At 42.6% G+C, this 13,129-nt stretch overlaps 1 protein-coding gene across 1 annotated transcript in view; it reads right to left on the bottom strand.

The window, feature by feature from the left end:
* pik3c2a (phosphatidylinositol-4-phosphate 3-kinase, catalytic subunit type 2 alpha) overlaps positions 1-13,129 on the bottom strand; it is a 64,634-nt gene that overhangs the window by 49,233 nt on the left and 2,272 nt on the right. The window contains exon 2 of the mRNA XM_033634951.2: positions 9,013-10,255. Coding sequence (XP_033490842.2) covers positions 9,013-10,173 — 1,161 coding nt within the window. The 5' untranslated portion in view covers positions 10,174-10,255. The remainder of the gene's footprint in view (positions 1-9,012; positions 10,256-13,129) is intronic.

The raw sequence follows: 13,129 nt of genomic DNA, 5'->3' as shown, positions 1-13,129 counted from the left end.
TATGTTTCACACGTACACACTGTGATCTTGAATCGCAGCACATGTTTAGATAATAATTGCCAGTTCTGACAAAAATCAGCCTGCAGGTCATTTTGAAGGAACATTGCAAGAACAAACAGGCACAGACATGTTCACTCAATCTGCCATGAAAGGGAGAGCCAAGTACTTCAAGGTGTGTTTCACACTACCACTCAATATTTAATCTGGCTGACTGTTTTATCTGGCTCATTACATAATCATAATCTCAATTAACAGTCATAATGTACATCGTCTATATTGTGTGACTGAAAAACTAGCACTTTTAAATTAAACACATCAGTTAGTCAAACAAATCTGCATCCCATTTTCCTGCACCTTTCATCTCTACTTTAGTAGCTGGATTCAGTTCACATTTACAACTAACTAAAATCCTTACCATTTCTTCTCTGGATCTGCCGATCTGCTGCACACAGCAAAATACAAGTAACACTTAATCAAGTGGAACAACACCTCTTGAAACAATTGTGAAGATAAGTAAGACATGGCAACGTGTGGTAAATGACGCATTAACTTTCAGTGTTGCTTTGCAAACAGTAAGAGCTGGGTCTGAGCAGGCGTTGGTGCTATGAGGCGTGACGGCTGAACTGCAGATAGAGCTATTTGTTTGACTGCTGATTATCACTAACCTACAGCTTTATATCCAAAGGCCAAAGCAAGGGGTAAGTAGCCAGGCACCGCAGGCACTGATGGAGGGGAGAGGAAAGGTAGACATAAACCAGTGACAGAGATTGTGAAGCGATAGTAAATATAGGAAAAGACAGAAAGAAAGGTGTGAAACTGAAAGAAAGTACGAGACAGACTTAAGACTGAAAGAAGAGACACAGAATGAGACAGTACAGTAGATGTGGAGTGACTCAATAGTAGATAGCCCAGTTCTGACTAAGTCTCCAAGTTCAAGTTCATTTGTTCCATTTTACACCCCTCTGCCCACACTACCACATCTTACACTAGACTCTTGCCAACCACAACAAGGCTTGGCAGCATTAGGCTGACTTACTGCCATCCAAAGACTCATCTCGGAAATAACTGTTGAAAAAAACTTCTTGGGGCACATGACTGCGAGTGAAAGAATGAGGCAAGAAATTACAATCATGCCGAGGGGAATGCAAGGTGAACTCTGACTAATGCTGGTAAAGTTTGTCCACTTTACATCTACTTTTCTGTGCAGTAAAAGTTAAACTCATGTTCATGGGTAGATTGAAGAAAACTGATTCCTTTAAAGCTGGGGTGGGCAGTTTTGTTTTGGATTCACTGGGCAAGAAACCCACAATAAACTTTGAGCATGTTGTAATTCAAGTGGACTGAGAGGAAACTAGACTTCTGCACCTCCTCTTGGCTCTGTTTTCAGGCTTTAGAAAATCTCGGCTGTGACAGGAGACCAATCACAGGTCATTTCAGTAAGTAGGTGTTTCTTATTGGCTGTCCTGCCAATCCAGATGCGCATGCCATTTTCTTTGGTGAAAGCCTGATTCAATTGCAGAGAATCCTGCAGAGAAAGTTGCTATTCCAGCATTGGCAACAACTGCCTACACTGCAAAGCAACCTAAAAAAGGAAGATGGACTTCTCAACAAGAGAGCTGAAAAGAGAGTCTGACAATAAACGCAATAAAATGTGTCATTATCGGCGATGTGTTTCAGAGATGGACAGAAAATGTTACTAATAGTTTAGCCTCCTGCTAACCAGAGCTAAAGGCTCATGGCTGCAGCTTCAAGTTCCCATTTATGTAGCTAATGTTAGCTAGATCTTCAAATCACAGTGTACCCTCTGCCTCACTCCCTGCCATACAGACCACCTTGTAGGGAGGAGAACGGGCAGCAGCTGCAGAGATGGACCCCAGTCAGAGGCTGCAGCAACCCGAATCCAGCCGGCACAAACTCCAGCTCTGAAAGATCAGACAGCATTAACTCCCTGCTGGATCAGCAAACTTTCTGTTGCTGCCATTACACAGGTTAGACCCAGCACTGCCACTGGCCACTAGCCTGCTGTGACACCCAGTGCTGGGGGGTTTGAGCTGGCTGAAATTGAGGTGCTACAGCTGCTGGCCAAAGGTCCAACTCTCAAGCTGCTGCCTGCTCTCTTCCTGGGGAAGCAGTCCACAGCAGCAGGGAGTGAGGTGGGAGGATGGTTAGGTAAATCATTCTTGTATCATTTGTGATCTGAGACTAAGAAACATGAGCTGTGTGCAACTGTAAAATGAAATAAGATTAAATAAATCAATGCATGAGAAACAGTGGGTTATTGTATGAAGCCTGTGCATATGCCTGTGGTCATCTATTGGGAGGGGCTTGGGACACAGAGGGAAGAAGGGAGAGCTGCTGCAGCAAAGTGTATTTCCAAATTCTGCCTTTTTTTGACTTTTCCAGATCTCTGCCTACCCCAGCTTTTAATGTGCCGCGCTTCTGTTAGGCTACATGCTAAGCCAAGTTTAGTTATAGATGACAAGTCTGACCCCTTTACATGTGACATTATATGAGACAAGATTTGTCAAGGTTATGTCCAGTAAACAAGCATTTGTTAGACCCAAATGAAAAAAATTTATTGTTTTCTTGCCAGTTATACTAAGTGGAGATAAAATGTAAACACATCAGTTAACACTTGCAACCACAATATGACTCAAACCCATATTTCAGAGTGAGAGAAAGTGTGGCAGAGCTGTGGAGAATTTCATTAAGCTTTCAGAGCAAGGGTTAGGAGGTGTCTGATGTCTGGATCTGTTCTGTAACTCAACACCAGCGTCTCAAACTGATCAGCCTACACTTTGACTGTATTTGTGGAAACAGCAGTGTTTGTATCTGTCATAAAAACAGAGGTGGGTGTTCACGGTCATCGCTGACACTGATTGACAGGAAGTTTGTGCGATTAAATCATTGCTCTACAATCAGCTATTACAATAACTACAGTATAACAGTATAACAACACTTGGCTTCTTAACAGCACAGTTTTCACGGAAGTTCCTGTCAACTTGTTAGATTCATATTATCCTAATACCCATGATGGCTTTTTGTATGTCCTCTGGGTTTGATTTTCTCACACAGCTCATAAAGGCAATGCTCCTAGGTAACTCTTGTAATGGGTCTTACATTTCTGGAATCTCCACAAGCATGCTGGGTTAATGCACCACAAGTCATCAATATACTTTTCAAATGAGTCTACAGTTTTAACAATACTACAACACAATGATACACTTTGACAGCAATTAAACAAGAAACATTTTAAGGTTTAACTAGCTCGAGCAAGTTTCAACTCTTTGTACTGTAAGCTGATGTTTTTTACTCCGCTGTGAAGTGAATTGAAACCTGAGGCTGTCTGAAATGGTAGGAAAACCCCTCAACAATCTACAACATAACTGCATGCTTTGAAAGATGTTTTTGCAGTGATGTAAATGCATGTGTAGGCAAAAACCATGCAAAACATTGGTTTGGTATTTTAAGGGAAGCGAGACAAAATCTATTTTCAGGGGACTGCAATACTTTCTTTGAAAGCAAGGCCAAGCCTCGACAAAGCTGTGCCCTCAACATAGCTGTATCATCACTGTAAACTGATTGGCTCAATATGTGTGGTCCATGCAAGCAACTAAGAGAAAGCACCTTGTTTTTTTAAAAAAAAAAAGAACTGATTTGTGGTCTAGTACTGTAGCTACTGCTTTTACCGTCTGTGGTTGAAAATCTAGTTTCACACTCGTGTTCCTGTTCTTACCCCTCTTATCAGTCTCACAATCCTCTGATTGTTCTTTTTTGTCATGCTGTTGAAGCTTGAGTTCCTGTCTTAAGCTACTGGTACTAAAAACGATATTTTTAAGCTACTGCTTCATTTCAAAAACTTTCCACATACAAGCTACTGTAAGTCTTTCATTGCGAACCAGACATAGGAGGCTTATTTGCCCGCATCACAGGATCTAATCACAGTTGCTCAAAGTACAGCATGCCACAACTATCCTTCCAAACTTCATGGAAATATAGCATCTCTCCCCCTGAGGTCTGAATGAGAGAGGAGTTGGCACAGCAACGTATGAGGGTGATATCTTAGGTCATTCTAGTGCTGCTGTGGGGCATAGGGGAGCTGTACGGGCTTGTTCTTGTTTATAACAACATCGGCGCTGACTGCCAGGCAAGCAGATGAAACAAGGGAAGAAGGTAAACACACATACCATCTCAAAATCACATACACCAAGATCGCAGGCATAATGGATGCAGATTAAAAAAGTGAGAGTGTTATGTGAAGAACGCTGAGCTAAACAGGCTCAAGTTACACAATACGGCTGTCTGACCAACAAACGCAGGCCTGAGCCTAGACATAACATATAGGCATGTGTAAACAAACACTGTTTCATCCTTTCAGGGGAAGAGACATTCCTCAACCCTGGAAGACATGTCTGGAGTGTACAGACTGGACATGTTGCCTTTGATGAGTGGCAAAGTATGTCTGTCAAGTCATGTACATGGACTTGAAAGAGCTCCTGGAATAGTGCATTGAAACTGCAAATGGCTGGTCATATCTATGTCCTGATCCACAATGTTCCACTTTTTGACTGTACTGTACCATCATCTTTCCAAACAATGTGTTCAAATTGTGGCGAATTTCCTCGTTTTCTGCATTCATGGGGAATTTTGGACACAAGGGCCCTGTAGTGCTGTAAAGTTAATTATCACCCTGGTGTAAGAAACATACCACAGAGACCAGTTGTTTGGTCATGACACAGAGAAACACAATAAGCAGGAAGTGGGCGTCTTAAAAACTGCCAAAAAAGGCACAATGTCCAACAGAATAGCCTGTCCTGACCTTAAAAGTAATATGTGGACTTTTTGACCACTGGTGAGAACGTAAAGCATGTTTGTATCTTGTACTCACCAGGACATGTATGGGGAGGGACATGCATGTCTCAAGTACACAGGTAACTATGCACATTTCTACCAACTGCAGAAAGTGGTACATATTGACAGCAAGACTTATCACCTCTGATTATTCAGGGCCTTTTTACTTCTGTCAAAATATCTGAAAATCAATTTTGAAGAAGCTCGTAATACTCATTGAGTGCACTTACAGGGACTTGAATAACCCTATAGAGTGTGCCAGGGCTGACGTCAAAACCCGGAAGTTTAGCATTGCGCTGGTTCCCGGAAGAGAAAGTGAATATGATTTTTGCATTGCGTTTTGGATTATGTCAGAAAATAAGCTCTGTGGCTAACACAAGTTTATGATACTTACAGGTTTTGTTCAGCGAGATAATCTTCACATATGAACACCTTTCATACCACATTTGAAGCTTAAATGCGATCGCCAGAAGTAAAAAGCTAATGTTAGGCTTTAACGGACTGCATGACTACTCCACGGTCACATGACTCTTGACGTCACCGCCACCAAGCTTTCAACTGATTTCAGCCGCTTTATTTTAAAAACAATGTATAATGGGGAAATCGGACTGTTTAAGCTAAATAAGAAGCTGTAATGGCAAACTGACAGCACTCTCGCCTGTTCAGGGGTGATGACGTTTAATGTCCCCGACAAGGTTTGTAGTCGTATTGAGAAACTTGTTAGCAACCGCCTTTTTTACGACACGTAAAAGCTTCAAAATTCACAAGTAGGGTATTTACTGACATGTTTTATGTCGTAGAACAAAACCTGAAACTCGCTTAAGCTTTTGTTAACCACAGACCTTATTTGAGGCATTTTACCAAAATCCCATTCAAAAAACGTATTGACTTTTAGATGAGAGAACCGGAAGTGCTAAAAGTGCTAACAGAGTTCCGGGTTTACTGGCACACTCTATTATGATTGGGTTTATGTGTCTGAGCATGTTAACACCATATCCTGCTTCAGAAACCCTAGTAAGAGCTTATCCGTTTAAGAGAAACCCAAATTTTCTAGATGGAGTACACCAAAAGAAACCCATCATGACTACTGGTGCATGTATTATTGAGCACCGCTGACTATGGGCTCATTTATACTACCTTTATGTACATAAACAGATACACCCATTTCAAAAGTTGTTAACGTCATTGCCCTCATACTTCCAAGTGTCCTTTATGATGGTGAAGTTAAAGCCCTAGCCCATAGCACTAGGGGGTAGAGTCAAATAATTCAGACAGCAACAAATGAGGTGATGGTGGAGGAGGTAGTAATAATGGACCTTTTAATGGAGGCAGTGTTGTAGACCGTGGTGGTCTGTGAGGTCATTAAATACATGACGACATCTGTACAAAGAATTCTTAAATGTCTTTGTTGCCTCCTACGGTTGTATCTCGCTTAAACTATAAACGCAGAGTATGGACAGAAGGCTCCATCCGTTTCCATATACATATCTAACGTTGGGCATAAATGAGCCCTATCTGTGCAAGCAGCTTCAGGTTAAGAAAGAGAGCCGGTGGTCGGCGCTTAGAGCATACAGCTGTTGGCAATCGAAAGCAGAGAAGAAATTAACAGTTTAATTGTAGTGGGAGTAAATGCACAGTGTAGTGCGTAACATTATCTGTCGCTCTGGTCTCCCATTGTTGGTTTGTTTTTGTAAAAATCACAGGCACCTGCGCTAACAGACTGTAGTAATAAGGAATATGAATAGCCCAATTTCTCTGTGCTCATGTACACACCATATCTCCAATATGATCACAACTGACACAACCCTCATAAACTGGTTATTCATGTCCATGTAAATGGACTAAATCATTTCCACACAGATGATTTACACCTTCTGGTTGATTTGACTCTCAAATACTAAATGAAGAGAAATTCATGTTTGGCTGGTAGGTCTCAGTATGGTTGTACTGCTGACTAAGATGCTCAGAGCTTCCAGCCAAATGACAGATGGTTGTTTAGTTTTAGGGGGGAAGAAAAAGATTTAGAGGCAACAATATCCCATGCCACTTGCCCACAGCACTGTCCCAAATGAATGTTCTAAATATTCATCACAAGAAATTAGATCACTGGTGTAGTTTGCATGGCAAAATTAATCACAAAATGTGGTCGAGAGGAAATTGCGGGGTGAAACAGTGGGTAGCTCACCACAGTGAAAAACTTAATTACAGGGAGCAGGAGTATGGAGGATGTTTTGCTTGTGCTAGTGAGTGAATGAGGAGTATACATGCAGTTGTAAGTAAGACTTTGATGGGTGTTTTGGGTGAAGGAGAAGATCAACCAGCATCTGTTCTGATTAAACTATACTCCCACAAGCTAATGTTGCAAGAGCTGTGGTTTCATTCAGTCATTTATTCTGCAATATGAAATGCTGTCAATACTGAGAAAAGACAGTTGTTGGTAGTAAATGGACTTTTCAGGGTGACGCTGGACTAGCAGGTAAATCTCTGGTCTGGATAGCAAAACATGGTTGGGGATAACACATGACTGACATGTGTAGTTAGCCCACTGGTTCAGCCAAACTGCTAAGTGGAAAACAGTAATAAGCTGATAACAGTGCAGTCATGAGGTGAATGTGAATCAGAAAGCTCAAAAGAACAGGACACAGGTGAAACTAAAAACATTAATCACTGCTCTGTTTCGTTTAAGGAACCTTGTAGCCACGCCATTGAGCCTGCATCCGTAATACCAACGTCCTGGGACTGGTACATGTCAATGCAATGCAGGAACTGCTAAAGACTCTCTCTTTGAGGATTTTGTTGGATTCAGTTGCAGCGAGAGAAAACTAGACTTCTGCACTTCCTCTTGGCTCTGTTTTCAGGCTTTAGAAAATCTAGCCCATAACAGAGTCTGGCCAATTACAGGTCATTTCAGTGAGAAGGTGTTCCTACTGGCTGTCCCACAAATACATGTCCATGTCCCTTCAGTGACGGTCTGATTCAATGGCAGAGAATCCTGCAGACCAAGTTGCTATTTCAACACTGGTAACAACTGCTTACACTGCAAAACTGCCCAGACAAGGAAGATGGACTTATCAGAAAGAGTATAAAACGTGTCACTATCAGTGAAGCATTTCAGAGAGTGAGAAAAAATGCTGCTAACTGGAGCCAAAAGCTAATAGCGGTGGCTTCAATTTCATGTTTATGTAGCTAATGTTAGCTAGAGCCTTGACTCTAAGTGTGTCCTCCGCTTCATTCCCTACCGCTACAGACCACTTCCCCGAGAGGAGAGCAGGCACCTGTTCAGGAGACAGGCCCCTAGTCACCAGCCTCAGCAACATGAATCTAGGCAGCACAAACCCCAGCTCCGGGAGATCGGACAGACCCGACTCCCCGCTGGATCAGCAAATTTTCTGTTGCTGTTGTTACACAGGTTAGACCCCACGAAGCTGCTGGCAACAAACCCGTTGTGACACAGTCTCTTCCACAGGACACACACCACAGTGGTAGGGAGTGAGGCAGAGGGACCGCGGGCTGGCAAGCTAGCTAATTCTTGTCTCGTTTGTGGTCTGATAAACAGAAAGAGAAAGAGAGCGGGGCTAGGAGAGGCTGAGAGAATGAGATATGTGCGACTCAAAAATAAAATAAGATTAAATGAATAAATGTACAAGAAACACTGGGTTACTATATGTAATATGTGCATATGCCAGTGGTCATCTGGTGGGAGAGGCTTAGGACAGAGAGGGGAGAGGAAGGAGCTATAGGAGGAGAGTATATTTTTTAAATTCAGCTGGGTTTTTTTTTTTGCCTTTTCCAGATTCTGCCTAACCCAGCTTTCAGAGTGAGCCAACTGAAAACTCAGCTAATCCGCTTCATCAGAACTGTGTGGGTATGGTTTGATCAGATTTGATTCACACTTGTTTGACAACATCAGCACAACCCCACAACTGTCATTACATTTTTGATTCCAATGTTACTTAATCCTGATGTGATGTACAGAAGTATGTGACATCACCTTTTTCTGACTGAGCCCTGCCCCCTTCAAACCAGTGAGACAGAACAGCACAGATAGTCATTTCTGATCATGTCATGTTCATAGCTTTCCTGCTATGACATGCTAAATTTGTGCAGTGAAAAGGCAAAGCAATTTAGTTTTAAAACATTAACATTTTACTACGATCGTACCTGATTGTTTGGTTTGTGCTGGGAGGAGGTCCCTGGGATGTTGAGCGAGTGACTCCTAGTGACAGCCGCTCCTGTTGATGCTCTCCTGTGCTGTGAGCGGACTGTCAGTGATGCCTTCACCTCCTGCGGTGGGCTGTGGCCACTACTGTTCCCTTCAGTCTCGAGCACTGCATCCCAAGGATCCCCTGCAACTCCTGGTACTGTCTGTGCAGTGCCTCCCGATGCCAGGGATGCTTCTTCATTCTCAGCTTTACGCTTTGTAAGTGGGTCCAGATCCAGCCAGTCAAAGCGGCTGATGCTAGAAGATTCCATCACTGCTGGCTGCTGGGGCGGTGGGTTGGGTGCCAGAGAAGCTGTGCCCGCTTGAGAGGAATCCAGTTCAGTGCTGGTTGATTTGCCATTCTTCAAGTATTCTGAGGTGCTGGCAATCTTGTCGAACAGTTTGGCCATCTCTGGGTCCACTGTTGGCTGTGGGAAGACCATGGCAGCAGCAGGCTGGATGGGAGTAAAGGTCATGAAAGACGGCTGCTGCGCCGTCAGGGCCATGAAAGGCGAAATGGTTGGAGTGAAGCCATTTTGAAATGTGCCAGGTTTGGGGAACGGAGCAGATGGGAACATTGGGGAAGGCTGATGGGTGGGAGTGGACACACTGGAGTTAGACGGGGTGGACAAAACAGGTGTCCACTGGCTGCTCTGGAAAGGAGAGGAGCTACAGGCATGGCCTCCAGGGTAGGAGGCACTGAGGTTAAACCCCAGCAGTGATGAAGGGCGGGACGCTTTGCTGTTAACCCCAAAGTTCTCATCCAGGAGGAGCTTTTCCAGTTCCTCATTGGTCAGCTTGTCCACATCAATACCCCTGAACTTGTCCTGCTCTGCCTGCTTCTTGGTCTCTGGGAAGACAATGAGGTCTTTTTCAGGTCTGGTAGTACAGGGTAAAGGTAGAGGAGCAGTAGTGGTAGATTTAGGTGGTTTTGGTTTTGAGGAGGACGAGGATGCTGCAGAGGAAGATGGGGACGCTGAAGCTGAATGAGTGTGTCTCTTGTCCCTTTGCAATTTTGCTAAAGCCTCTTCCTCCATGCGGAGGGCTTCCTCTTTATCCACAACCCCCTTTGGCTGGGGGACATCCACCTTGAACCCATTACCACTTGATATCTGGGCCATTTTGTCAACTGGAAGGTGCCATGAGTGTGAAGGCTTTTAAGTTAGGGTGGCTCAAAGGGTTGTGTAGCAAGTCTTTAAACACCTAAAAAAGAAGGGGGGAGAAAAAACATTTGGGTAAATGACATCAAGAGGTGGTCAAACAGATTCAAAACAGTCACAATATCATTTAGAAAAAAAATTAGCTGTCAGTCATACAAATATTTTTATTAACTACATGTAGACAGAATCTATATCAAATAGTGTTTATTGTGTAATACTCATGCCAGCTTCATTTGTTGAACCAGGCTTCGAATGCTTATTGATTTGCTGCCATTTGTCACATATGCACAGCCAATAATTACTTGCACTTGTTGTGGAATCAAGGGCATCAATTAGGTCACAGCATGGGCTACATTACCAGCATGTTCATGACATGTAAATTGGTCAGCTCACTCACAACAAGCTCTCCTCTATTTGTGTGCCTCTCTGTTGTTCACCTTGACATTGCAAGCTGCACATTGCAATTGTTTACACAGGCAGCCCGGCTGCTCACATACCAAAAAAGACTTAATCAAACAAGTGCTTTACAACAAGGAGGTGACATGACTCGCACAACTTGTTGGCATGCAGTTAACATGTGTGCTTCTGTGCTGGACAGCAGCTAACAATTTATTTTCATTACTGATTAATCTGCTGATTATTTTCTCCCATCTAAAGGTGATGACATCCAACTGTGTTTTTTCCAACTGACCCTCAAAAACCCAAAGTTGATGCCAACTATTTATGGTGAGCCTACAATAGGAAGGAGCCAAGAGCATCCCACGTCTATAAGATGAGAAAAACATTGCTGCAAATAGTGTCTTGTGGTCCTAAAATGACACAGTGGCTTCTCAAAGCGACCATTCATCGACCGATCACAGCCCCAGGGTTGAGTGAGTTCCTTCCCTCCCCAGGCGTCACCGGCCTCTCCTGAGCTTCCCCTCCCATTGTGGTGGAGAGGGCTGGCTGTGCTGGGGCTCAGGCTAGCCTAGCACTATTGTGCAGCTGAGGAATTTGGCATGCTAAGCAGCCCAACGGGTCTCTCTCTCTTCCTCTGGCTTTCTCTCACTCTGTTAGCATTATGTTAGCACCATGGCCCAAGATTGTCTTATCAGCTGTGCTAACACCAGCGGGCAGTGACAATGTGGCTGCATTCATTAAGCATTTGACTAGGAGAGCCTAGTGCCAACTTTCCCAAGAACATTGCTTTGAGACACTAAATGCATTAAAGGAAGGGTCGTTGTCTTTTGGCGCCTGCTGTCACTGATGGCTTAATTCTGTGCAGAAATGTAACATGCTCTCACCAAAGTAGTTCATCCGTATATTATTGATTTTGCACTCAGTCAGAATGCATGCTCTGACAGATCGAAGCTCAGTGGTTGAAGTCACTGTTCCATAACCAAAAGATCAGAGCCTCTTAACTGCCAAGTGTCTAAAGTTAAAACACTGAGCTAGACACTAAACAGCAGCTACTTCCTGATTCTGAATGTAAACACCGGTGCAATCTGAGAAACCACATAATGTGATTAGAGTTCATAAACATCAGTCTTGTGTTTTTTTAACTGTTTTGCACAGTAGATCATTGCAGATTGGGCAGATCAATCCACTACAGCTCCAATTCAAGAAAGACTGAGAATAGGAAAGCGTGTTATGCTGTTTTAACAAAGGAGATTCAACAAGACTCAAGTTAAACCATGGCTAAACACAGACAATCCTAAATCAAGATAGCCATATGCATAACACCCATATATGGCAAAAGGACACATACAAAGGAGGAAAGTCCCACTTATGTAGAAAAGCCAACGGCAGCCAAGACAAATACTCTGTTGCACTGCACCATGACAAAGGATGGCGAACCCCAGGTCCTGCAAGAACTTGATTCAACGCGACATTACTACTGGTAAAGTATTCTGAAGACAACAGCTACCCGAGCCATAAGCCTCTAGTGAAAATGTTTAATTGAGTGAAAAGATTTAAGTATAAGAAAAACTGGACTGGAGAGTCTGGACAATTCCCAAATCATTTCCTTGGTTGTTTGACAAAGCCACCATCATGTGTTTCAAACCTTTAACATACAGTTTACCCTAATATGCCCTTTAGGTAGCTTTGAGCTTTTGATATTCTTTATCAGCTTGTTTTTAAATTAAGCTAAACTGTTCATATATATTCAGACAATATATTCCATTTTTTATGATGGCATCATTCTATCAAATGTAAAAATTCTACATGTTTTAGCATAACATTGAAAAATATTGTGCCAAAATTCAGACATGAATTAAATTAGAGATTAAATAATAGTTTCCAAATATTCAAGTCTGTTATAAAACAACAGTTAGGTGCCTGTATTAACATTGCAACAGGTTTTTCTTGCTGTAGTCATCCCTCCTGTTCATGGTAACCCTTAAAAAATCTGTTCTTATAGCAATATCAGTGTAAGTAATGGGTAACAAAATACACAGTCCTTGTTCTGTGCAAAAATAAAATCCAAAGTATATCAGATGCACAGTCAAATTGAGGGGATATCTTCCAAAGATACAGTCGTTTTAGTATAAAAAGCCTTCTTTGTGTTATGACTGCCTGGGGAACATATAGGGGTCCTTGTGTACCAAAAAGTCTATAACATATCCACTTGTTTGACTGCTTCAGATAAACAGTGTAATACTTTTTTTTTTTTTTACAGAATGTGGACTGTGGATTTTGTCCCCATTTCTTTCATTTACAGTTCATTAGGAGAGTATGATCTCTAAATGGCTCGAGGAATATTAAAGCAAGCAAGACCTGTCTCAGTGTTCTTACGGGCACTTGCCTACTATTTAAGACAGATTTAAAACACTGTAAACCTGTCTGACCTAATGGGACTGAAACAGAGTTTTTCCTTCCAATAGTTATGCAAAAGTGCAGATGTTAGCAATACACTGCACAGCTGACCAAAGTACAG

The sequence above is a fragment of the Epinephelus lanceolatus genome, chromosome 5, assembly GCF_041903045.1.
Source record: "Epinephelus lanceolatus isolate andai-2023 chromosome 5, ASM4190304v1, whole genome shotgun sequence".
Taxonomy (NCBI): domain Eukaryota; kingdom Metazoa; phylum Chordata; class Actinopteri; order Perciformes; family Serranidae; genus Epinephelus; species Epinephelus lanceolatus.
This window is presented reverse-complemented; position numbering and strand designations above follow the sequence as displayed.